The sequence below is a fragment of the Piliocolobus tephrosceles genome, chromosome 9 (genome assembly GCF_002776525.5).
Source record: "Piliocolobus tephrosceles isolate RC106 chromosome 9, ASM277652v3, whole genome shotgun sequence".
NCBI lineage: Eukaryota > Metazoa > Chordata > Mammalia > Primates > Cercopithecidae > Piliocolobus > Piliocolobus tephrosceles.
In genome coordinates this window covers 113,654,875-113,678,997 of record NC_045442.1, presented here as the reverse complement: position 1 = coordinate 113,678,997, position 24,123 = coordinate 113,654,875, and the positions used below count along the sequence as shown (strand labels likewise).

The following is a 24,123-nucleotide window of genomic DNA, read 5'->3' as shown; positions in this document are numbered from 1 at the left end:
TCAGTTTCATTGGTTTCTGCTCTAATTTTTGTTGTTTGCTTTCTTTTGCTTGCTTAGTTTGGATTTAATTTGCTCTTCTAGTTTCCTAAGGTAGAAGCTTAGATTATTTATTTTAGATCTTGATTCTTTTTAAAAATGTGTATTCAATGCTATAAATTTCCCTCTAACCACTGCTTTTGTTGCATCTCACAAATTTTGAGAAGTTGTATTTTCATTTAGTTTAAAATATTTTAAAATTTCTTTTAAGATTTTTTTGTTGCATCCCACAAATTTTGAGAAGTTGTATTTTCATTTAGTTCAAAATATTTTAAAATTTCTTTTAAGTTTTTTTTTTTTTTTTGAGACGGAGTCTGGCTCTGTCGCCCAGGCTGGAGTGCAGTGGCTGGATCTCAGGTCACTGCAAGCTCCGCCTCCCGGGTTTATGCCATTCTCCCGCCTCAGCCTCCCGAACAGCTGGGACTACAGGCGCCCGCCACCTCGCCCGGCTAGTTTTTTTGTATTTTTTAGTAGAGACGGGGTTTCACCGTGTTAGCCAGGATGGTCTCGATCTTCTGACCTCGTGATCTGCCCGTCTCGGCCTCCCAAAGTGCTAGGATTATAGGCTTGAGCCACCACGCCCGGCCGGGTTGTTTTTTTTTTTTGACTCTCGTTTAGAAGTATGTTAATCTCCATATACTTTGGTGTTTTCCAGCTGTCTTTCTGTTACTGATTTCTGGTTTATTCCATTGTAATCACTATGTGATTTCTGTTTTTTTTAGATTTTTGTCGTGGTTTGTTTTATGGCCCAAAAGGTGCTCTGTCTTGGTGAATGCTGCATGTGAGCTTGAGAATAATGTGTATTCTGTTGTTTTTGGATGAAGTAGTCCATAGATGTCCATTGTCAATGATATACAGTTGGTTAATGGCGTTGTTGAGTTCAACTGTGTCCTTTCTGATTTTCTGCCTGCCTGACCTGTCCATTTCTTCTTTTTTTTTTTTGAGACGGAGTCTCACTCTGACCGCTAGGCTGGAGTGCAGTGGCACGATCTCGGCTCGCTGCAACCTCCGCCTCCCGGGTTCAAGCAATTCTTCTGCCTCAGCCTTGTCACCACACCTGGCTAATTTTTGTATTTTTAGTAGAGATGAGGTTTCACCATATTGGCCAGGCTGGTCTTGAATTCCTGACCTCGTGATCCGCCCACCTTGGCTTCTGAAAGTGCTGGGATTACAGGAATGAGCCACCACGCCCAGCCTGACCTGTTCTTTCCTGATGGAGGGATGTTGAAGTGTCCATATGGAATAATGGCTTCTCTGTTTCTCCTCGCAGCTGTATCCGTTTTTGCTGCATGTATTTTGGCATTCTTTTGATAGGCATATACTCGTTAAAGATTGTTTTGTTTTTCTGGAGAATTGAACCCTATGTAGTGTTCCTCTTTATCTCTGATAACTTTAATTGCTCTGAAGTCTAATCTATCTGAAAATAATATAGCTTTTTCTTTTTACTAGTTTTAGCGTAATGTATCTTTCTCCATCTTTTTACATTTTTTTTTTTTTTTTTCCAGACAGGGTCTCACTCTGTCACCCAGCCTGGAGTGCAGTGGTGCAATCTTGGCTCACTGCACCCTCCACCTCCCGGGTTTGAGTGATCCTCCCATCTCAGCCTCCTGAGTATGCTCAACTAATTTCTATTTTTTTGTAGAGAAGAGGTTTTGTCATGTTGCCCAGACTGGTCTTGGACCCCGGGCTCAAGTGATCTATCTGTCCACGTCGGCCTCCCAAAGTGTTGGGATTACAGGCGAAAGCCACTGTGCCTGTCCTCATCCTTTTACTTTCAATCTCTGTGTTTTTATGTCTAAAGTCAGTTTCTAATACACAACATATAGTTGTGTGTTGTTTTTGATTCACTCTGACAATTTCTGTCTTTTAATTGGTATAGTGTGTAGACCATTGACATGTAAAGTGACTGTTAATATAGTTGTGTTAATATCTACCATATTTGTTACTATTTTCTATTCATAGCCCATGTTCTTTGTTCCCATTTTCTATTTCACTCTTTTTGACTTTTGGCTTTTGTGATTTTAATTAAGCAGTTTACATGATTCCATTTTATCTCCTTGGCATATCAGTTATACTTTTTTTTTTTTTTTCTGAGACGGAGTCTCGCTCTGGTGCCCAGGCTGGAGTGCAGTGGCGCTATCTTGGCTCACTGCAAGCTCCGCCTCCCGGTTTCACGCCATTCTCCTGCCTCAGCTTCCTGAGTAGCTGGGACTTTTTTGAAAAACTTTTTTGTTTTTTTAGTAATTGCCCAGGAGTTTTCAATATACATTCACAACTAATCCAAGTCTGCTTTCAGATAACACTGTAGTACTTCATGCGTAATGCAAGTACCTTATAATAAATAAAAGTATTATGAATTCCTCCCATTCTACTTCCTTCCATGTAAGTAGAATGAATGAAATGAATGAAGTAAGCATTCATTCATTCTACTTACATGGAAGCATACATAAGAATATCAGAATATTTATAAAATCATAGGTAATGAATACATTGTTGCTGTTACTTTGAATAAACTATTTTCTGTTAGATTAAGAAGAAAAATAAAAATAAAAGTTATTATTCTTACCTTCAGGTATTCCATCTCTATTCTCTTCCTCTTTTTTTTTTAGAAAGAGATAGGATCTTGCTCTGTCGCCTAGCTGGAGTGCAGTGGTACGATCATAGCTAACTTCAGGCTCAACCTCCTGGGCACAAGTAATCTCCCACTTCAGCCTCCTCAGTAGCTGGGAATACAGGTGCATGCCACCAGGCCCAGCTAATTATTTTTTTAAAGATGAGGTCCTGCTCTGCTGCCCAGACTGGTCTCCAATTCCCATCCTCAAGTGATCCTCCCACCTTGACCTCCCAAAATGCTGGGATTACAGGCATGAGCCACCCTGCCCAGCCTCTAATGCTGTTTTTTTCTTTATGTAGATCCAAGTTTCTGACTTAAATCATTTTTCTTCTTTGTGAAGAAGTTCTTCTAACATTGCTTGCAAGGCAGGTGTACTTGCAGTAGATTCCCTCAATTTTTGTTTGAGAAAGTGTTTATTTCCTCTTCACTTTTGAAGAATAATTTCTTTTTTTTTTTTTTTTTTTTGAGACAGAGTCTTGCTCTGTCACCCAGGCTGGAGTGCAGTGGTGCAATCTCGGCTCACTGCAAGCTCCGCCTCCCAGGTTCACCCCATTCTCCTGCCTCAGCCTCCCCAGCAGCTGGGACTACAGGTGCCCGCCACCATGCCTGGCTAATTTTTTTGTATTTTTAGTAGAGACGGGGGTTTCACCATGTTAGCCAGGGTGGTCTCGATCTCCTGACCTAGTGATCCACCTTCCTCGGCCTCCCAAAGTGCTGGGATTACAGGCGTGAGCCACGCACCCGGCCGGCGAAGAATAATTTCTTAGGATAAATAACAAGCAATTATTTTCTCTGAACACTTAAATAAATTTTTATTTAAGGAAATACATTCAGTCAAAACTTGGTTTTCTTTCCTTCAGTCCCCTCTCCATATTATCAAAAAAATACATCAACAAAACTAGCTAAATAATTAACTTAATTACCTGAAACTTTTTTTTTTTTTTGAGACAAAATCTTGCTCTGTTGCCCAGGCTGGAGGGTAATGGCACGACCTCAGCTCACCACAGCCTCTGCCTCCCGGATTCAAGCGGTTGTCAGCCTCCCGAGTAGCTGGGATAACAGGCATGTGCCACCACAGCGGGCTAATTTAGTGTTTTTAGTAGAGACAAGGTTTCTCCATGTTGATCAGGCTGGTCTTGAACTCCTGATCTCAGGTGATCCACCCGCCGGGGCCTCCCAAAGTGCTGGGATTATAGGCGTGAGCCACTGTGCCTGGTTACCTGAAACATTTTTATACAGATTTACTAGCAAGTAAATAAGCTTTCGTTCATGAAAATAATATTTCTTATTTTAGTCTATTTGCAGATGGTGGTAGACCTATATATAATTTTTTTTATGAAGAAAAATCAATGCGTTATATTTTATACTAAGAAGCAACTGCATTGTGAATAGGGAAAATAATTGCAAGAGATAATGAGGGTACGTCTTTTCAAGATGGCCATGAAAATAACTAGAATGCTGGCAACTATTCTGATTTGTTGTTAAGACTTGATTATATTATAGTTTTGTGATTTAAATGTGATTATATATATTTTAAATATTTTAAAAATAATGTTTCTGCAATCCCCTTTACAATCTACAGAGAAAGCAACCAGCGAGATGAATACTGCTGAGGACTGGGGCCTCATTTTGGATATCTGTGATAAAGTTGGTCAGTCTCGCACTGGGTGAGTATTTAGCATTTCAAAGGATTTTTATTCTTCCTTTTTAAAAAACACAAAGGGCCAGGTGCAGTGGCTTGCACCTGTAGGCCCAGCGCCTTGGTAGGATGAGGTGGGAGGATCGCTGGAGCTCAGCAGTTGGAGGCTGCTGTGTGTGATGATTACATGCATGAACAGCCAATGTACTCCAGTCTGGGCAACATAGTGAGACCCCCGTCTCTTAAAAAAGAAAGATCAGGAGGTAAAGTATATTACCATTAAATTTTGTTTAAAAAGAGAGTGTTTTTATTAGAAAGATTTGAAGACTCATCCCATTTAGGTTATATACCTTTTAACCAGTTAGGGTAACATGACTGGTAAAAAGTTGATACTTTAATCACCCTCCTTCTTATTTTCTTTTGCAGTCTTGTGTTTTCCACTGATTTTAGAGTTATTAGTGATTTCTCAGTTACCAAGTTTCATGGTTATTTCTGAGTTCTTTTCTCCTTTGTCAGATTTGCAACATTCCAACTAATGAATCAGTTAGGTGGAATTGAAAAGAAATTTTTTCTTTCTGTTGAAAGATTAGGGGAATCGAATCTTAAACTTTTTGGCATATATTAGCTTTCCAAACAGTACAATAATTGGATTACTTGGTGTGGATATGGGTGATTTCTTCAGCTCCTGGGCTAACAGCATTTAACCTTTAGCAGTTTCATTTACTGCTTTGTGCCACACAAATTGTGTTATCTTATTTGTGCGCTTTCATGTGAAAAAGATTAGGAAGCACTCACTGCTGCATTATATACTTGATATCTGCAGTGGTAATATTAAGCCTTTGCTAGTGTCTTCTTTGCCTCTTCTTCCTTCACCCCTAAATAGAGATGTTCCTAAAACTTTCCCTGATTCATTTTTTATTTTTAAGATTTTTTTCTTTTGTTCTCACAACTTCCAGCTGTCTTTATGTAGATGGCATCTGTATTTTCAGCTCTTCTTACTCAAGCACTTGCCTTGTGGACACTGCATTATTTGTGGACATCGTTCTATATAAGCCGTCATCTCACCATCTAAAAACCAGAACTCCTGTCTCTTTTTGCCTTAAACCTACTTTCCTTCAGTTTTTCCATTTCTATTAATGACAAGATGATTCTTTCATTGCACTGAAAACTTGAGTCACCTCCACATTTATTACTTATTTCTATCCATCTACCTTCATAATCTCTCTCAAAATGTTGACGTTTTAAAGTCTCCTTAATCAAGTTTTTGAGCATGGCCAAATGGTGCGGAGGCAGTTTTCTTCAGGGGCTGTCTACTGTCCACTCTAGCTTTTTTTGGCCCCTAATGTCCTCGCACTATGAGGTTCCCAAAGAATCTCCCAAATGTAGTCCCATTCATCCCCTTTGTTGTATTTACGTTGTAGTATATTCTGGTCTGGTTCATTAATTGAAAATTTTTAACTGCTGTATGTTACATATCATGTTCCCTTTTCTCCATTTTTATTTGCCCTACTTAACTTTGGACATTCCTTACCTTGCCTAGGCTAGCGAATTAACCCACTGGCATTTCTTTCCGTTTCCATCTCTTTTCTAATTCTTATATCCAGTTGCCATATAACAACTGTGTTCATGTTACTCTCCTACCTTCCATACTGAGTTCAGTTTAAACTCCTTAGTTTCTGAATCATTCATTTTCATTTTTTTCCCTCCTGTATAACATTCATTTCAGCTCAACTATTTGAGTTCCAGTGCTTTTTTTCTACTTTAGTTTGATGCTTTTGGTCCTTTTGTTTCTTGAGGATGGAATGTTTTCCTCTTTAATTTCCCGTCTGTGTGTCTCATATCCTTTCAGACCTAATGTAGATATCACTTCTTCCACAAAGCCTTTCCTTATCCCCTTTACTGACAATGATATGATCCTCCGAATCCTGAAAGCACTCTATCAAAACTATTCTTACTTGTGTTTTTTCCTGCATTTTAGTAACTTATATCTAATGAACTTAAGTTTCTTAGATATACACCTAGTAGATTTGTAGAGTGAATGGTCCATGAACTTTTGTTGCACATGGTAAAGAAGCCAGTAGCTTAGTGGTGGAGATCATGTACTCTGGAGGGAGATTGCCGGGGTTCAAATCCTGGCTCTAGCCGTTTAGCTGTGTCATGCTGGGTAAGTAACTTATCTTTCTGGGCCTTTCTTTTCCAGTTTGCCACCTGATAATAATAATAGTATTATCTTCATAGGGGAGTTGTTGTGACTGTGAGATTAGTTTTATCAAGCGTTTATAACAGTATCTGGCACACGGCTGAATGAGTGCAACTCTGCGCGCTTTTGATTGAAGTCATATTTTGTGACAGTTTCTGTTGAAGACTGGATACCAAGCTAGACCGCTTCGTGTGGATTTTGGAGATAAAAATGTTGTCTATCTTTATAACTGCAAAGTCCCTCCTGTTGCTCTTCACTCTCTTGGTTTCCTTTTTATCTTTACTTTGGTGCTTTTCATTTTGTAGATGCTTTCTGTAATAGTTGGGTCAATTGCTTGAAGTTGTTTGTCAAGAGGCAAACCCCCTTTTATAACTATAAAGATTCCATGTTTTTCCAGTTAAAAAATCAATTTGTAATGCATCTGAAATTCTGTATGATGTAGCACAAAGCTGTAGAGATCAATTTGTTTTCCTTCATGTTAACATTATTATGCCAGAAATGTTTATTAGTTATTCTTTTCCCTGTTTTATTTCCTTTTATATTTGAAATTTGCTAATTTATAGCTTTAAAAATATTTTTTGCCTTTTTGTTTTTATCCAGTATCAATAAGTTTAGATACATGCTCTTTTTTTTTAGTTTTTCAAATTTATTTTTAAACTGCATACTTTCTCTTGGTATATTCCTTAATATTTGAATTGTCAGTTGGGGATTTTAATTGACATTATACTAAGTCTATTAATTTACTTCGGAAATATTTTCAACTTCAGTGAATTCGGTAATAAAGGTGGCTCTGTTTGTTCTTTTAGTCAGTGTTTTTTCCTTTTCTTCTTCCTTCCCTCATTTTTTCTTTCCACTTACTCACTTAGTTTTGACTCCTTTAATAGTTATTGCTTTCTGGTTCTTTTAAATCCCCACTAAGTTAATCTTCAAGCATTTATTGTGTGCATAAATGGGATATCTTATTATATAGCTCTTGTTAATAAAGAGTTTGAAAAGGATTAAGCAATAATTGAGATACTATTCTAGTATTACTGAGGTTTTAAAAAGTGTCAGGCCTTCAGTAATTGCTCCTGTATGTGGTTTCTTTCAATAATACTGTTTAACATACATCTCCAGTTGTGTTTTCTGTTTCTTGTTCTCCCTTGATAATCTTGTATTAGGAAATGGTAAACATAAGGGTCATATTAAGGACATTCATGGGCCATAGGCACTTTTGACTTCTTGGGCCCCTCTTTCTATTAAAAAAATTACAACTGTTTTACATTGTTTTAAGGAAAAATTTATTAGTATTATATATTAAAACATTTTCTTTTAAGCAAAAGTTCACTTTTTTCTTCTTATTTTAAAAGAAATTAAAACATTTTCATGTACTTCTAAAATTACTATGAGTCCTATGCACTGTGTCTACATGCCTAATGCATATACAGAATTGGGTTATATATTCACAGGTCAACTTAGTAATAGCAAATTGTTAGGTTTCTTTCAGGTGAGCACTAAACTGTGGGATACTTATTGTGTCCTTCCTAAAATGTCATTTGTTTTTATTTTTGTGGTAAAATATATATATAATAAAATTAACTATTTTAAAGTGTTCACTTTAGTAGCATTAAGTACACTCACGTGCCCACTGTCTGTCTCCAGAACTTATCCATCATCCCAAACTGAAACCCTGTGCCCATTAAACACCAACTCATTCCCCTTTCCTCCAGCTCCTCTGAAACATTTGTAATTTGTCCTTAGTATTTTAAATCATTTTATAATTAGTATATATGGACAACTTATAGAAATCTGGTTTATGTTTTGTAGGAACCTGTGATTGGATATGGGTTGCTGATGGTAGCATAAGAGTGTTGAACAGTATTGTAGGCTGCCATTGAGGTATTCTAAATACCTGATGTGCTTTAGAGAAGACTAAAACGTGTAAGTGGGATGAGAGGGAAAAGGGGACATGAGTTTTCCAGAGACAAATTCATAGAGTCTTTTGAAGTAGAGGGATGTTGTAGATTGGAATGCAGTTCAGAAGTGATTTGTGTATCAGGCAACAATCTAGGTTTAGAAAAATAATTATTATTTCCATTTGGTGCTAGCCTGAAATTTTATAAAATGCAGCGATCTTTTTAAGAGGACAGATTCAGAGATGGTAGGAGGACTTTAGGAGGAGGATTTCACTTTCAGTAATACTGTATTTTTTAAATCAAAATGATTTGTAGCTAGTAATATATGTAGAATTATTTAGAGGATAAATAAAATGAAATAGTTCATATTTAACCTTTGTTTTTCTCTTTTGGCTTCTTTTTAAAAAGTCATCTGTCTTAGAATTATGGTAGTTTGAAAAATATTCTTAGGTTTTAAAGGGGGAGAAGAGAGCTATTATTGTGAAGTTTCATTTAGTCAGAACTGTGACCCGGAAACATGGCTCTCAGTGGTGTTGTGAAAATTTTTTCTTAATTCCTTCTCTTAAAAAGAAATCCAGACAAACCCATTTTCTGTTCTTTAAACTACACATATACATATGTGTATGTGTTTATGTTTGTTGATTTAAAGAGATACACATGCTTATATAAAGTATTCTTTTAAAAATAGGTATATATTCACATGGCTCAAATATTAAAACAGTTTAAAAAGGTGGACATTGTGACAGGTCTAATTCCTCTCCCTGTTTTGCTGCTCCTATCTTCTATAGGCTACCACTTCTGTATATTTTGTATCTTTCCATTATTCTTTTACACAAATGTGAATACATTTCCCCCCATTTACATGTAATAAGCATATTGTATATACTCTTCTGCATTTATTAATTACTTATTATCACTTATTGACTGCTTATTGTATCCTGTCAGTCTTAGAAATGTATTTTTTTGAGTCTATTAGTATTGGACAAATTTAGAAATTATTTTGTAGTTTAACATTAATTTTTGGTTAGTGGCATGTAGAATAATACATACACATAATTACTGAATAAAAATTAATAATTTTTAGTAATTATCTCAATTTTAGAAAACCTACTAGATGTAATCCCTGTTTACTTCATTCAGGTTGTAGTTTTGTTTTTTTTTTTTTAAGCTTGAAGTACTTGATTATGCCAAACCTAAAACTTTAACAAACATTCTAAAATTTTTTTCTGACATCTCAAGATATTCACATGATTTTCAGTGTGCAATTTCCAGTGTATGAGTAACTAGTGAAGAATGCCCAGCCAATTAGATCATATGATGGGCTGAACAGCCTTCATTTGTTTAGAAATCAAGAGAACTTTCACAATGATAATAGCAGTTTTCTTTAACATGTTTTCACATAAATAATTTTTCTGTGTTAGTGTTGACTGATTTGTTTATATTATCATATGTAAACATAGATGTGAGGAAAGATACTGATTATCTGCAATAACAAGTTAAAATTAAAGTTCTGTAATTGACCTCTAGATTAATTTTTGCTATTATTTTATATGTTAATTGTCTTTTCTTAGCTTTAGCCAAAGATATAGTTGATTGAAGGTGGAAAACATCATGTAACTTTTTCTTTACCTGACTACCGGGTATATTTTGGTACTAAATTTATTCTAACAGAATGAGAAAGATCATATGATAGTCATTACTGGTATTTTGTGAAAAATACAAGTGTAAGCCTTTGGGAAGGAGTTTGTTAAAAATGGTTTTCCTTGGCTTTGTATTGTTTTGTCCTGGACTGGACTGTGACTGTTTCTGACCTTTAGTAGGTAGGTGAAATAATATTTCCTGATTTTTGTAAGGGAAAAATAATCTCTGACCCGGATATCCTAGAGTTGAAAGGGCAGCATCAGTAGAGAAACAGACTTCTTTCAAGTCTTTTTTTTCTTCCTATAATCATATCCTCATTTTACAGGACTTAGTCTTCAAAGTCTTTTAAATGCTCTTTTAAGAATAGTCACCATGTATTGACTATTTATTATTTGCCAGACCCTGTTAAAGTGCCTTATGAATACTTTGTGTGATCATCACAGCAGTTCTAGGTACTGTAGCTTCTCCCAGCTTTCAAGTGAGAAATGTAATTCATATTTAGGATTCTTTTGTATAACTTAAAATAGGGGAAGGGTTCCAGCAGAATTAAATAATCTTTTTATTTTTTTGAGACAGAGTTTCACTCTTGTTGCCTAGGCTGGGGTGCAATGGCACGATCTCGGCTCACTGCAACTTCTGCCTCCTGAGTTCAAGCGATTCTTCTGCTCCAGCCTCCTAAGTAGCTGGGATTACAGATGCACACCACGATGCCTGGCTGTTTTGTATTTTTAGTAGACATGGGGTTTCAATGTATTGGCCAGGCTGGTCTTGAACACCTGACCTTGTGATCTACACACCTCGGCCTCCCAAAGTCCTGGGATTACAGGCGTGAACCACCTCTTCCAGCCCACAGAATTTTTTTTTAAAACATGATCTCGATTTCCATGTTTTGTTCAGTTTTGTAACGTGGCAGAAATTGTTTAATTCATTTCCTTTTCTTTGCATTAGTCATTTTTTCTTTTATTTGTCAAACACTGAATACCAAGTATCATGCTTTGGCTATACAGGGGGTGAATAAAGCAGGCATAGCCTTTGCCATCAGTGGTGCTGATATTCTAATGGTGGAAGATGTGAAATAAACAGATAAACAGATGATAGTCAATAGTTAAGAAGTTAGTAACCAGAGTCCTTTAATGGAAAACAAAAGGGTAGACTGGTATGAAGGGATTGCATTTATGCTATAATTTTAATGTTGAGAAGAGACAAAGAGTTCAAAGCACTGCAACCCAGAAAGAAGAATAGCCTGTAGGTGAATGCTGAATGCTGCAAGGTAGAGAAAACTTTGATGCCTTCTAAGAACTTGTAGGATAACAACGGAAGTCAAGTTGTTGACTAGGCAGTAGGGAATGGGATCCGATGCAAGCTAATTTTTCTGTCTTTACTTGCCTAGACAATGATTTTACTTTGCTATTTTACTAAGTCTTAAAAACACTATATATTTTACAGAATGAGGCCTGTAGAGTTCTAATGACTGTTGAGCTTGTTTTGCAGATGAGAAAACTAAAGCCCTGAGATTTTAATGTGACTTGTCTAAAAGGAGTGAGCAGAGGCAAAATTAGAAGTCAGATTTCTTTACTTCCGATTTTATGGTTTTTTCTACCTTCACTGTGCTGTGTGCTTAAGTGCTTGTATGAGCAGTTATATTTGAAGATTAAAATTACGAATCAAGACATACCAATCTTATATTAAAGTTTTTGGTGATTCTTCTCTCCCCCATACATTATGTTACGTTGTGTTTTCTTTGAAATATACCTTAGTGTTATATGGTCTGGGAAACTGAAAATATTATACTGAATTTAATCCTCAATATTTTAGATCAGTATGTAGAAGTTTAGTTTACCTCCTTTTCTAATGAAGTCCTTTGGGACTCACGTGAACGTGTTTGTTAAATAGTCAAATAGCATCCCTGTGTATATTTATCTCTATTCATGTTCCATTATCTCATAAGAAATGCCTACTTAATAAGCTTAAGGGAAGAATTTGATATTTGTACTCTATATTTTGCCCCTTTTTATATGTTGGTGTGGATTATGTTTTATGTAATGTGTGTTACAAATGAAATTTGCATTTTGAATGTGTTCGTATATAAGGATTGCATTATTTCTGTTGTGATTTCTTTTGTATTTTTATATTAGAATTCTCTTACGTCTGTGACATGCCTTCACACTTATGAAAGGCATCTAAATAAACCTTAATGTTCAAGGAGCATTTATATTATCTGTTAATTTCTAAAATATTTAGTTCATTCAGCAAAGATTTCAGTTCCCATGTCTTTTAGCTCCTACGTGCCCGCTAGGTCCTGGTCTACTAAGACCTATAAAAGCTATGCATGCACATACTCCTCCTTCCTCCAGAAATACGTATGTCCTTGAATGGTAAGCCACAGTAAAGCTTTTTTCATAGCATTTTAGATGAAGATGTAAAGTTTAAATCACTCTAAAATAACTTTGAAAGCTACAGTTGTAAAAGTAAAGAAAGAATGAGACATTTTTGTGCTTTCAAGAACTAACATTGTTGAGAGTCTTTCAATCCCTGGCATGAGTCTAGGAGTTTTGTATTAACATTCGGATAAGGAGGTATTAGACATCTCCTCTTTTACAGATGAGGTCTGTCAAAGCTTCAAATCCTTTTTCTACTGTATCACAATGCTTCTTTTGTTTAGTGACAGTTTTCAACCTGGGTGGTATTGCTCCATTAGGGATGGTTTCAGGTGTCCCATGACAGGGGGTTTACTACTGATGTTGATCAGTAGCAACTAGCAGGGATCAGGGATGCAACATGCCAGATAGTCTTTCACTAGTGTTCTTGTACTTTTTTAGTCCGACTTCATAGCTTATTAGAGGTTAACTATGCAAACATATTTGTTAACTATGTTGTTTATTATTATTGCTATTGATAATTTTTGTTTTGATCACTTTTCTTTTACATTTGCAATACTTTTAGGCAAATACCCTGTTATTTTGTTATGCCGTGAGAGAGAGAGAATGAAGAGGTGATATCCTCATTTTGAAAAGTTGATTGGTCTAAAAATCATTGATTAATTTAGTAATATATACAGGAATTAGAATTTAAATTTACTGTCTTTTCTTTTCTTTTTTTTTTTTTTTTTTTTTGAGGCGGAGTCTTGCTCTATCGCCCGGACTGGAGTGCAGTGGCTGGATCTCAGCTCACCACAAGCTCCGCCTCCCAGGTTTACGCCATTCTCCTGCCTCAGCCTCCCTGGTAGCTGAGACTACAGGCGCCCGCCACCTCGCCCAGCTAGTTTTTGTATTTTTAGTAGAGACGGGGTTTCACCGTGTTAGCCAGGATGGTCTCGATCTCCTGACCTCGTGATCCGCCCGTCTCGGCCTCCCAAAGTGCTGGGATTACAGGCTTGAGCCACTGCGCCCGGCCCTACTGTCTTTTCAATGATAATAATTTCCTTAAGAGTATAAAATCTTCCTGTCACTGCTTAGTATATGGTTTTTATGATACTATAAAGTAATTTTCAACTGAGATATAGAACTATTTGAAATAAGAGACTTTTCAAAAGGTTTATATTTATACAGCATAGGATGTCACAAATCTTGACTCCTTTTTTCAATAATAGCTTTAAATATTCTTGGCTTCCTCCTACGTAGTAATGGAAATACCTTTTCAGGTAATCTCACTTAACTGGTGACTGCACTTAACATTGAGCTATAGATCTCTCATAACTGCACAACAGTATACCTGTAAGTAGATAGACATTTATAAATAATAGAGTGACATTGTTGAAAACTTACTGTGGGCCATTCAAAGACATTTGAAATTTCACTTTTTTTGGAAAAGAATTGCAGAAATGCAAAACAGCTTTTAGTTTTCCTTGATCCTCTGACTGTAGAATTGAGCTGTATCATATACATGTTTAACCTACTGAATTTAACTGTATTCTTTTCCAGCCTCCTCAGGTTTTCTTTCCCAAAAAACTTGTGCCTGCCAATTCATTTAGTGAGCTTACATGCACTGTCTCACAATTACAATTCCCACTTTTCTCATAGCGGCAGTACCTTGCTGTGTTGAGGGCCATTCTTGCTCGGAGCATGCATATTTTATCTAACATAGTCCTATATGCAAGCCAGCTTCTTCAGCTGTTGCTCAAAGTAACAGTTTTGCTTTAATAATTGAGGAAAAGTTGGCTATCTTGGACACGTTTAAGAGACGGTTCATGAGTTCTCCAATAGGTGAATCCCTAATCAAAGAACATGGATTAACTACAGATTTGGCCTTACACCTTGACTTTAGAAACTGACCTTCAGAAATGTTGCTCTTCTGTGACATCTTACAGCAGTGTGATTTGTGTTATGGTCATTTTTCAAATAATAAGAGAAGTAGGTATTTTTAGGTGGAAAACTGGGAAAGGTGAGAGATAATTCTCCTTTCCCTGTTCTTTGTCCCTGTCCCTGACCCCTATCTTTTTCTTTTCCCATCTCAAGATAAGGAAAAGAGAGGATGTGTCTTACAAAAAGTTTTAAAATACCAAAATGGGGTTTTAAGAAGCTTTTTGAGAGAGATGAGGATTTGCCCACCCTTTAAACAGGTAGGTGATGGAAACCTTTGGTAGACTCTTCTAAGTGCACGTGCAGATTTTCTCTTACCATGTATTTTACAAGATATTTTATTTGTGTGTATTGCCACCTGTCTCTTTTTCTCACATCCTCTGTTTCTCCCAGCACTATTTATTGTGCGTTTTTCCCCCTTATCATGGTTTTATTATAGTTTTATTAACTACATTTTATGAAAGGATGTGCGTTTTCCACTTAGCGAACTCAGTGGAAGATATGCAGAACTTGGTAATAAATAGAGCTTTATAAGGAAGATGAGTTATTCTAAATATTAGTTGTACAGTAGTGAAAAGTAGTATTTTTTGTGTTTTGCTCAGTGACTTTTTTTTGAGCATCAGCCATGTTGAAGGCACAATTCTAGGCTCCATTCACAATGACGATGTTTTAAGTTCAGTCATGGGAGAGAGCAACAGCAGTTGCTAAATAATTCTTGTTTTTTTTTTCTCAAATTTCAGTTGAGAGTTTATTATGTGCCAGAGGGCATGGTTAAGGAGTGGCATGCCAAGGATGAGCTGTGTAACCCTGGGCCCTGTGTTCAGCAGCCCTCCTGATGGGGAGATAAATAGTTAAGGAGAAAAACCCCACAAACCAACCCAACAAAAGAGAGGTGTTAAATGCCAAAGCTTTATCACATGGTGGTGAAGAGTCAGATTGTCTGCTTGTAAGGTTCTTAGCACGGCATCTAACACAAAGCAGGCACTCCCTAAGTGTTAACTATTAGTGTTACAACTATTATCTGACAGATTTAGTTCAATATTTGAGTTTGCAGGTAGAGTACCTAACATTCCAGGCACCGCTTGATGTGGGGAGCTGTCAAGGGCCTAAGTTCCTCAGTTTAAGAGATGTGTAAGCTCTGATCTGTAGGATGAGTAAGCATTGACTAAGAACAGCAGGGCGGGAGAGTCCTAGCGAGGGACTGGAGGTCCCAGAGAGCAGGGTGCTTTTGAGAAGTGATCTAGAGATGAGATTCATGGGTGGATTTTGTAAGCCTGACCTAATGTGGGTTTTATAAACTTGAAGTGAATTTAAGTACGTATTATGCTTAAGTCATGTTTTAAACAAAGATTAAAAGAAGACCCAAGCAATTCTAAATAATACGACTTAGTACTATTCAAACCTACTAGCTGTCAGCTTTCTTTGTTAGAGGCTGTTCTAGTTATCTCTTACTACACACCTCTTAGTAGTAACCATCCTAACACTTAGCTTAAAAGAGCAGTTTATTATATCTCAAAGTTATGTGGGTTAACAGCTGGGCAGTTATTGCATGGGGTCTCTCAGGAAGTTGTAGTTACATAGTTCCTGGGACTAGGGTCATCTGAAGGCTTCACTGGGATGGATGCTTCGTATGGCGAGCAGTGATGGTTGGCCATTACCTGGGACCTCACCTGGGCTATCAGTTGAAACTCTTACCCAAGGCCTCTGCTTGTGGCTTGAGTTTCTCACAGAATGGTGGCTGGCTTCCCAGAGGGAGCATCCTAAGAGCCAGTGCTCCAGGAGACCCAAGTGTTCTCCACATGGCTTCTTGTAAACTGTGAGTCTCAGAATGTCACTTCTACTATACACACACACACACACACACACGCATACACACATACATATATGTATATGTAGACACTTTTTTTTTTTTTTTTTGAGACGGAGTCTCGCTCTGTCACCCAGGCTGGAGTGCAGTGGCGTGATCTCAGCTCACTGCAAGCTCCACCTCCCGGGTTCACGCTATTCTCCTGCCTCAGCCTCCCGAGTAGCTGGGACTACAGGTGCCCACCACCACACCCGGCTGATTTTTTGTATTTTTAGTAGAGATGGGGTTTCACCGTGTTAGCCAGGATGGTCTTGATATCCTGACCTCGTCATCCGCTGGCCTCGGCCTCCCAAAGTGCTGGGATTACAGGTGTGAGCCACCACGCCCAGCCTTTTTTTTTTTTTTGAGGTGGAGTGTTGCTAGTGTCGTGATCTTGGCTCACTGCAAGCTCCGCCTCCCGGATTCACTCCATTCTCCTGCCTCAGCCTCCCGAGTAGCTGGGACTGCAGGCGCCCACCACCACACCCAGCTAAGTTTTTGTAGTTTTAGTAGAGACGGGGTTTCACTGTGTTAGCCAGGATGGTCTCGATCTCCTGACCTCGACTTCCACTGTGTTTTATTGGTCAAGCAAGTCACTGAAGTCAGTCCAGATTCAAGGGGAGGGTTGTTAGATGTCACCTCTTGATGGGAAATGCTAAGGTCATATTGTAGAAGAGCATGTGGGAAGGGAATTATTACCATAGTTATCTTTGGAATACATAATTTGCTTGAGGCCTGTTAGTTCCATAAGTGTTGAGTCAGAACTTTGACTCAACAAACAATGAAATATACCATTAGAAAAAAATAATTCTAATAAACAAAATTATAAATTCCACTTTTGATACTTTGAGACACTCAATCCTTAAGAACTGGAATGACAAAATGTGATACAAGAGTTACTTCATTTTTTTTTTTTTTTTTGAGACAGAGTCTCGCTCTGTCGCCCAGGCTGGAGTGCAGTGGCGCGATCTGGGCTCACTGCAAGCTCCTCCTCCCGAGTTTACGCCATTCTCCTGCCTCAGCCTCCCAAGTAGCTGGGACTACAGGCACCTGCCACCTCGCTCGGCTAGATGTTTTGTATTTTTTAGTAGAGATAGGGTTTCACCGTGTTAGCCAGGATGGTCTTGATCTCCTGACCTCGTGATCCGCCCGTCTCGGCCTCCCAAAGTGCTGGGATTACAGGCTTGAGCCACCGCGCCTGGCCAAGTTACTTCATTTTTTAATCTAACATTTAATTATGACTTTTGACATGGAAAAAACTGTTCTGTGTTGAAAGATGTACCCATTTGTGCGTATTTATAAATATGAACAGCTGACAGATATGGAATGTTAACTGACTAGGTAGTCATGAAGATTTTCTTTCATGGTGCCTTTTCATGGCTTGGTTTTAGACACATGGCCTGATAAAGCTTTTAGTTTATGAAAATTCATAAAAGCCAAATTAAAGACAATAGCATTTTCTGACTGGGCACGGTGGCTTACACCTGTAATTCCAGCACTTTGGGAGGTCAAGGTGGGTGGATCACCTGAGGTCACGAGTTCGAGACCAGCCTGGCCAATATGGTGAAACCCTGTCTCCACTAAAAATAAAAAAATTAGCTTTGTATGGTAGTGCCCGCCTGTTATCTCAGCTACTTGGGAGGCTGAGGTGGGAGAATTGCTTGAACCTGGGAAGTGGAGGTTGCAGTGAACTGAGATCGTACCACTGCATTCCAGCCTGGGAGACAGAGTGAGACTGTCTCAAAAAAAAAAAAGATAGTAACATTTTCTGTAATTGATGGTTTTAAACATGATATTGTAGTTTATATAAAGTTTGGACAATTATGTTTATGTCACAGTTTTAACTTATACAGGGATTCACTTAAGTTTTAGAAAAAGACACTAGGCTAGACTATGAACTTCATGAAGCAGAGTCAGTCTCCTCTTGTTCACTGCTTTATTCCTAAAGCCTTGCATAATACTTGTCACCTAGAAGGTAATTAATGAACATTAGTTATGGAAAGTATTATGAACAGAGTTCTTTGGTACCTATTGAATTTTTTTTGCCACTGCCACTCTAATTTTTATGGAGGTGATTCACCCTGAAAGTCTTGCTTACCTAATTAGATTAATTGAAAGGGTTGGTATCCTTTAGCACTGATATATACAAATAGTACTGTATGTGGTAGAATCAAATTATCTGAGTACTTCCAACAAGATGAATGAGCAAAAATGAGAAGTTTTCTTAATTTACCGTTAGATCAGAGAAGTGACTGCTGATAGAATTCATTAAAAAAAAATCTGTCCTTTGCACATTTGCCTTAAGAGCTTCACGTTCTGCAGAGTTTGTGTTTGGTTTCAGAAATTAGATAGGTCTATTGCAAAAGAAAGCACAGTTTGGATATTTTGGTCTGAAGATTGATTGATTAATTTTAATTTACTTCCAGGCATGAGCTGACTTGTTTTTAGTAGTTACGACTTCACACAGAAACTGAATGGTTGAGAGTGGTATGATGGATCGGGAGTGGGTGTAGGGAGGATGTGATAGAGAGGAGCTCCATCTTAAATCTGCTTTCTTTGAATCTGACAGTGCAGTTTGTTGAGGCAGGTTGGAGTAATACTAGTAAATAATGAAACTTCAATTTGATGCTTCCAGTTCATCAGCTGACATATGCTGTGTAGGTGGTTATGTACATTCCTGCGAAGTCCGTTTTCTGTCTGGTCTGTGATTCGAGGAAAAGACTTTGGAAGCTGTATCGGTATAGAAATACTGCCCCCTTTTCCTTTACCCTCTTACAAACTATATGACCCAGATCTATTCATAAAAAGATGATTTTGTGGATGAACACAGTTTTGACTGTTGTGACCATAACATCCAGTTTGCCTTGGACAATTGTAGTTTGTGCCTGCTGTTCCTCTGTCATGTCCAGTGAGCACCCCCTTTCACTCTCAAAAGGGTGCTTGTGTGGAGGATGAATTACATAGACACCATGCTTGTAATCAACTTTCATTTGTCATTGGAAGGATAATAGCCATAAGTATACTTACATTAAATCCACTTATAATCCCCATAGCTTTTAAAAAATAGTATTTTAACCATACTTTTAATAGCATGGTAAGATTTAATAATTATATATATATATATATATATATGTATGTTCAGTATTACCCATCTGGTGGACATACTGAAAACTGAATTAAAAATGCATAGGACAGAATGAGATAGTTCATAATAGTGGGTAAATTCTGTTCTGTAGACAATTCTGAAGGGATTTTTAAGCTAGTATCTAAAAAGATACTGCTGTGTTTGCACAAACAAGGTGCTCATCAGCACTTAGGAGCATTCTTACTAGCTTTGCAGCTCTGTCCTTTTAATGGTTCAGTAACCGATTTTATTTTGGTGCCAAAGATATCTTTGCCTTGGTTTTTACAATTGGCTGTGGTAAAACAACATTGGAATGTCTAAAATAAAAAGGAATAATTTCATTTCAATACACCTTTCCCCATCATCCTTTCCAAAAGCCACAGGTTTCTTACCTTAAAAATAAAAAAGTGATTTGTAAACAAAATACATAATCAATTTTATTTAAAATTTGGTAAAGTGTACAGGATTATTTTCTAAAATATTTATTCAGCTGAATCATCTTTGGATTTTTTTTACTGATTTTAATTTTAGTATTCAAATAATTCTTTTTATCTGGCCTTTACCATGCCTTGAAGTGATTGTTTTGTGTTTTTATGTCAGCATGGTAGTCACAACTGCAAGTTTGGGATCGCAGACCCTGGCTCTTAAAATAAGTCCAACTGTGAAAAAGGCCAAATCTAAATAATAGTGTTAAAGTACATAGTTTCTTCAGTCTAATGATGCTGCTATCCAAAAATTTTAATATCTTACAAAATCAGTAAAGTAGAAGAAAAAAGTTTTAGAATAAAAAAATCGAATGCTTGACACATAATAGACATTCAATAAATATTACTTCTTTTGTGTGTTGTTTCTCCCTTCATGCTCTTTAGGTGGAAGCAGCCTCACAGGCAGTTGAGAATCCTTAAAATCAGGAATCCTACCTTGTATCCTAATTTTTCTATATAATTATTAAAAAGGATTTTTTGTATTTATTACAGTGCTAACTAATTATACTTAAGCATATTGCTTTACTTTCCAGGGCTCATTGGAGTTCAAATTGGTCGATCAATGTTTTTACTTTATAAATATATATATATTTCACATACCATCAAATTTACCATTTTAGAATATGCAGTTCAGTGGGTTTTAATGTGTTCATAAGTTTGTGCAACAGTATCTAATTACTGAACAATCATCATCCCAAAAAGAAACCTGTACTCATTAGCAGTCACTCCCATTGCCACCTCTCCTCATTCCTGGAAACTACTAATCTACTTTGTATCTGTATGGATTTGCCTATTACAGACATTTCATATAAATGGAGCTCTGCAATATGTATTCTTTTGTGGCCAGCTTTCTTCATGTGGTGTACTGTTTTTTTTTTTTGGGGGGAGACAGAGTCTAGCTCTGTCACCTAGCCTGGAGTGCAGTGGCACAATCTCAACTCACTGCAACCTCCACCTCCCGGGTTCAAGCGATTCTCCTGCCTCAGCCTCCAGAGTAGCTGGGATTATAGGCACCATGCCACTGTGCCTGGACAAGTTTTTGTATTTTTAGTAGAGATGAGGTTTCACCATGTTGTTCAGGCTGGTCTTGAACTCCTGACCTCAGGTGACCCGCCTGCCTCGGCCTCCCAAGGTGCTGGGATTATAGGTGTGAGTCACTGCGCCCAATCTTATGTTGTATAATTTTTTGGAGGTTCATTTATGTTGTAGCTGGTATTAGTACTTCATTTATTTTATTGTGGTAAAATATATTTAACATAAAATTTACCATTTAAATCATTTTTAAGTGCATAATTCATTGGCATTTAGTACATTCACAGTATTATTCAACCAACACCACTATCCACTTTCAGAACTTTTTCATCATCCCAAGTAGAAACTCTATACCTTTGAAATAATAGCTCTCCATTTCCCCTCCGAGCCACTAGTTACTTTTTTCTACGTTCTATCTTTATGAATTTGTCTATTCTAGGTACCTCATGTAAGTGGAAACATAGAATTATTTGTGCTTTTGTGTCTGGCTTATTTCACTTAGCATAATGGTTTCAAGGTCCATCCATGTTGTATATATAGCGTGTGTCAGAATTTCCTTAAGGCGGAATACCATTCCATTGTATATCACATTTTGTTTATCCATTCTTTTGTTGATGGACATTTGGCTTTTGTGAATACTATTAATACTACTCTGAACATGGGTGTACAGATATTGGTTAGAGTCCCAGCTAGATTATATGTGATTATACTTAATTTTTTGAGGAACTACCACACTTTTCACAGTAGCTACACCATTTTACATTCCCACTGGCGATGTAGGAGGGTTCTGATTTCACTACATCCCCTCCAATACTTTGGTATCTTTCCTTTCTTAAAAACATAGCCAGCCTAGTGAGTGTGAAGTGGCGTCTCAATGTGGTTTTGATTTGCATTTCCCTAATGACTAGTGATGTTGAGCATCTTTTTATGTGCTTATTGGCTATTTGTGTATCTTCTTTGGAGAAATGTCTATTCAAGTCCTTTCCCCATTTTTGAATTGGGTTGTTGTTTGTTGTTGAGATGTAGGAGTTCGTTATGTATTCTGGCTGTTAATCCCTTGTCGTGTATATGATTTGGAAATATTTTCTGCCATTCTGTGGGTTGACTTTTCTTTATTGATGGTGTCCCTTAATGCACAAAAGCTTTTAATTTTGATGTTTAATTTATGTATTTTTTTAAATGAAGAGTTGATGTTAATTTGTAAACATTTGGTAGAATTCACCAGTGAAACTTTCTAGTTCTGAGATTTTCTTTGTGGGAGGTTTTCTTAATCAGTAATTTAGTCTTTTTACTTGTTACATAGCTCTATTCAGATTTTCTGTTTCTTCTTAAGTCAGTTTCTTCTATTTTTTCTTTTTTTCTTTCAACACCTAAGCATACCATAGTTTCAGTAGTTTCCTGTCTTTGTAGGGATTTGTCCATTTTAACTGGGTTATCCAATTTGGTGGCATAAAGTTGTTCATAGTGTTTTTTAAAATTCTTTTTATTTCAGTAAGGTTGAGAGTAATGTTCCCTCTTTGTTTTCTAATTCTAATAAATTGAGCCACCTTTCTTTCTTGGCCAGTCTAACCAAAGGTTTTTCAGTTTTGTTGATCCTTAAAAAAAAAAAAAAAACTTCTGTTTTCACTGGCTTTTCTCTATTGTGTTTCTGTTGTCTGTTTCATTTATTGCCTCTCTTTATTGTTTCCCTCCTTCTGCTTTGCTTGTTTTGGGTTTAGTTGCTCTTTTTCCTGGTTTCTTTTTTTTTATTATTTTTTATTTTTTATTTATTTATTTTTTATTTATTTATTTATTTTTTTTATTATACTTTAAGTTCTAGGGTACATGTGCATAACGTGCAGGTTTGTTACATATGTATACTTGTGCCATGTTGGTGTGCTGCACCCATCAACTCGTCAGCACCCATCAATTCATCATTTATATCAGGTATAACTCCCCAGTGCAATCCCTCCCCCCTCCCCCCTCCCCATGATAGGCCCCAGTGTGTGATGTTCCCCTTCCCGAGTCCAAGTGAGCTCATTGTTCAGTTCCCACCTATGAGTGAGAACATGCAGTGTTTGGTTTTCTCTTCTTGTGATAGTTTGCTAAGAATGATGGTTTCCAGCTGCATCCATGTCCCTACAAAGGACGCAAACTCATCCTTTTTTATGGCTGCATAGTATTCCATGGTGTATATGTGCCACATTTTCTTAATCCAGTCTGTCACTGATGGACATTTGGGTTGATTCCAAGTCTTTGCTATTGTGAATAGTGCCGCAATAAACATACGTGTGCATGTGTCTTTGTAGTAGAATAATTTATAATCCTTTGGGTATATACCCAGTAGTGGGATGGGTGGGTCATATGGTACATCTAGTTCTAGATCCTTGAGGAATCGCCATACTGTTTTCCATAATGGTTGAACTAGTTTACAATCCCACCAACAGTGTAAAAGTGTTCCTATTTCTCCACATCCTCTCCAACACCTGTTGTTTCCTGATTTTTTAATGATTGCCATTCTAACTGGTGTGAGATGGTATCTCATTGTGGTTTTGATTTGCATTTCTCTGATGGCGAGTGATGATAAGCATTTTTTCATGTGTCTGTTGGCTGTATGAATGTCTTCTTTTGAGAAATGTCTGTTCATATCCTTTGCCCACTTTTGGATGGGGTTGTTTGTTTTTTTCTTGTATATTTGTTTGAGTTCTTTGTAGATTCTGGAAATTAGCCCTTTGTCAGATGAGTAGATTGCAAAAATTTTCTCCCATTCTGTAGGTTGCCTGTTCACTCTGATGGTAGTTTCTTTTGCTGTGCAGAAGCTCTTTAGTTTAATGAGATCCCATTTGTCAATTTTGGCTTTTGCTGCCGTTGCTTTTGGTGTTTTCGACATGAAGTCCTTGCCCATGCCTATGTCCTGAATGGTACTACCTAGATTTTCTTCTAGGGTTTATATGGTATTAGGTCTTACACTCTCCCAAGACTAAACCAGGAAGAAGTTGAATCCCTGAATAGACCAATAGCAGGCTCTGAAATTGAGGCAACAATTAATAGCCTACCCACCAAAAAAAGCCCAGGACCAGATGGATTCACAGCTGAATTCTACCAGAGGTACAAGGAGGAGCTGATACCATTCCTTCTGAAACTATTCCAATCGATAGAAAAAGAGGGAATCCTCCCTAACTCATTTTATGAGGCCAACATCATCCTGATACCAAAGCCTGGCAGAGACACAACAAAAAAAGAGAATTTTAGACCAATCTCCCTGATGAACATCGATGCAAAAATCCTCAATAAAATACTGGCAAACCGGATTCAGCAGCACATCAAAAAGCTT

At 37.2% G+C, this 24,123-nt stretch overlaps 1 protein-coding gene across 3 annotated transcripts in view; it reads left to right on the top strand.

Moving 5' to 3' along the window:
* Positions 1–24,123, top strand: part of STAM (signal transducing adaptor molecule) — a 74,612-nt gene that overhangs the window by 15,264 nt on the left and 35,225 nt on the right. The window contains exon 2 of one of the 3 annotated variants that reach the window (XM_023223181.2): positions 4,233–4,317. The exons of 1 other annotated variant lie outside the window; for it this stretch is intronic. In XM_023223181.2, the coding sequence (XP_023078949.1) occupies positions 4,233–4,317 (85 nt within the window). Of the gene's footprint in view, positions 1–4,232; positions 4,318–14,484; positions 14,584–24,123 lie in introns of those variants that run through there. One more of the 3 variants, XM_023223183.1, reaches the window with a different exon arrangement.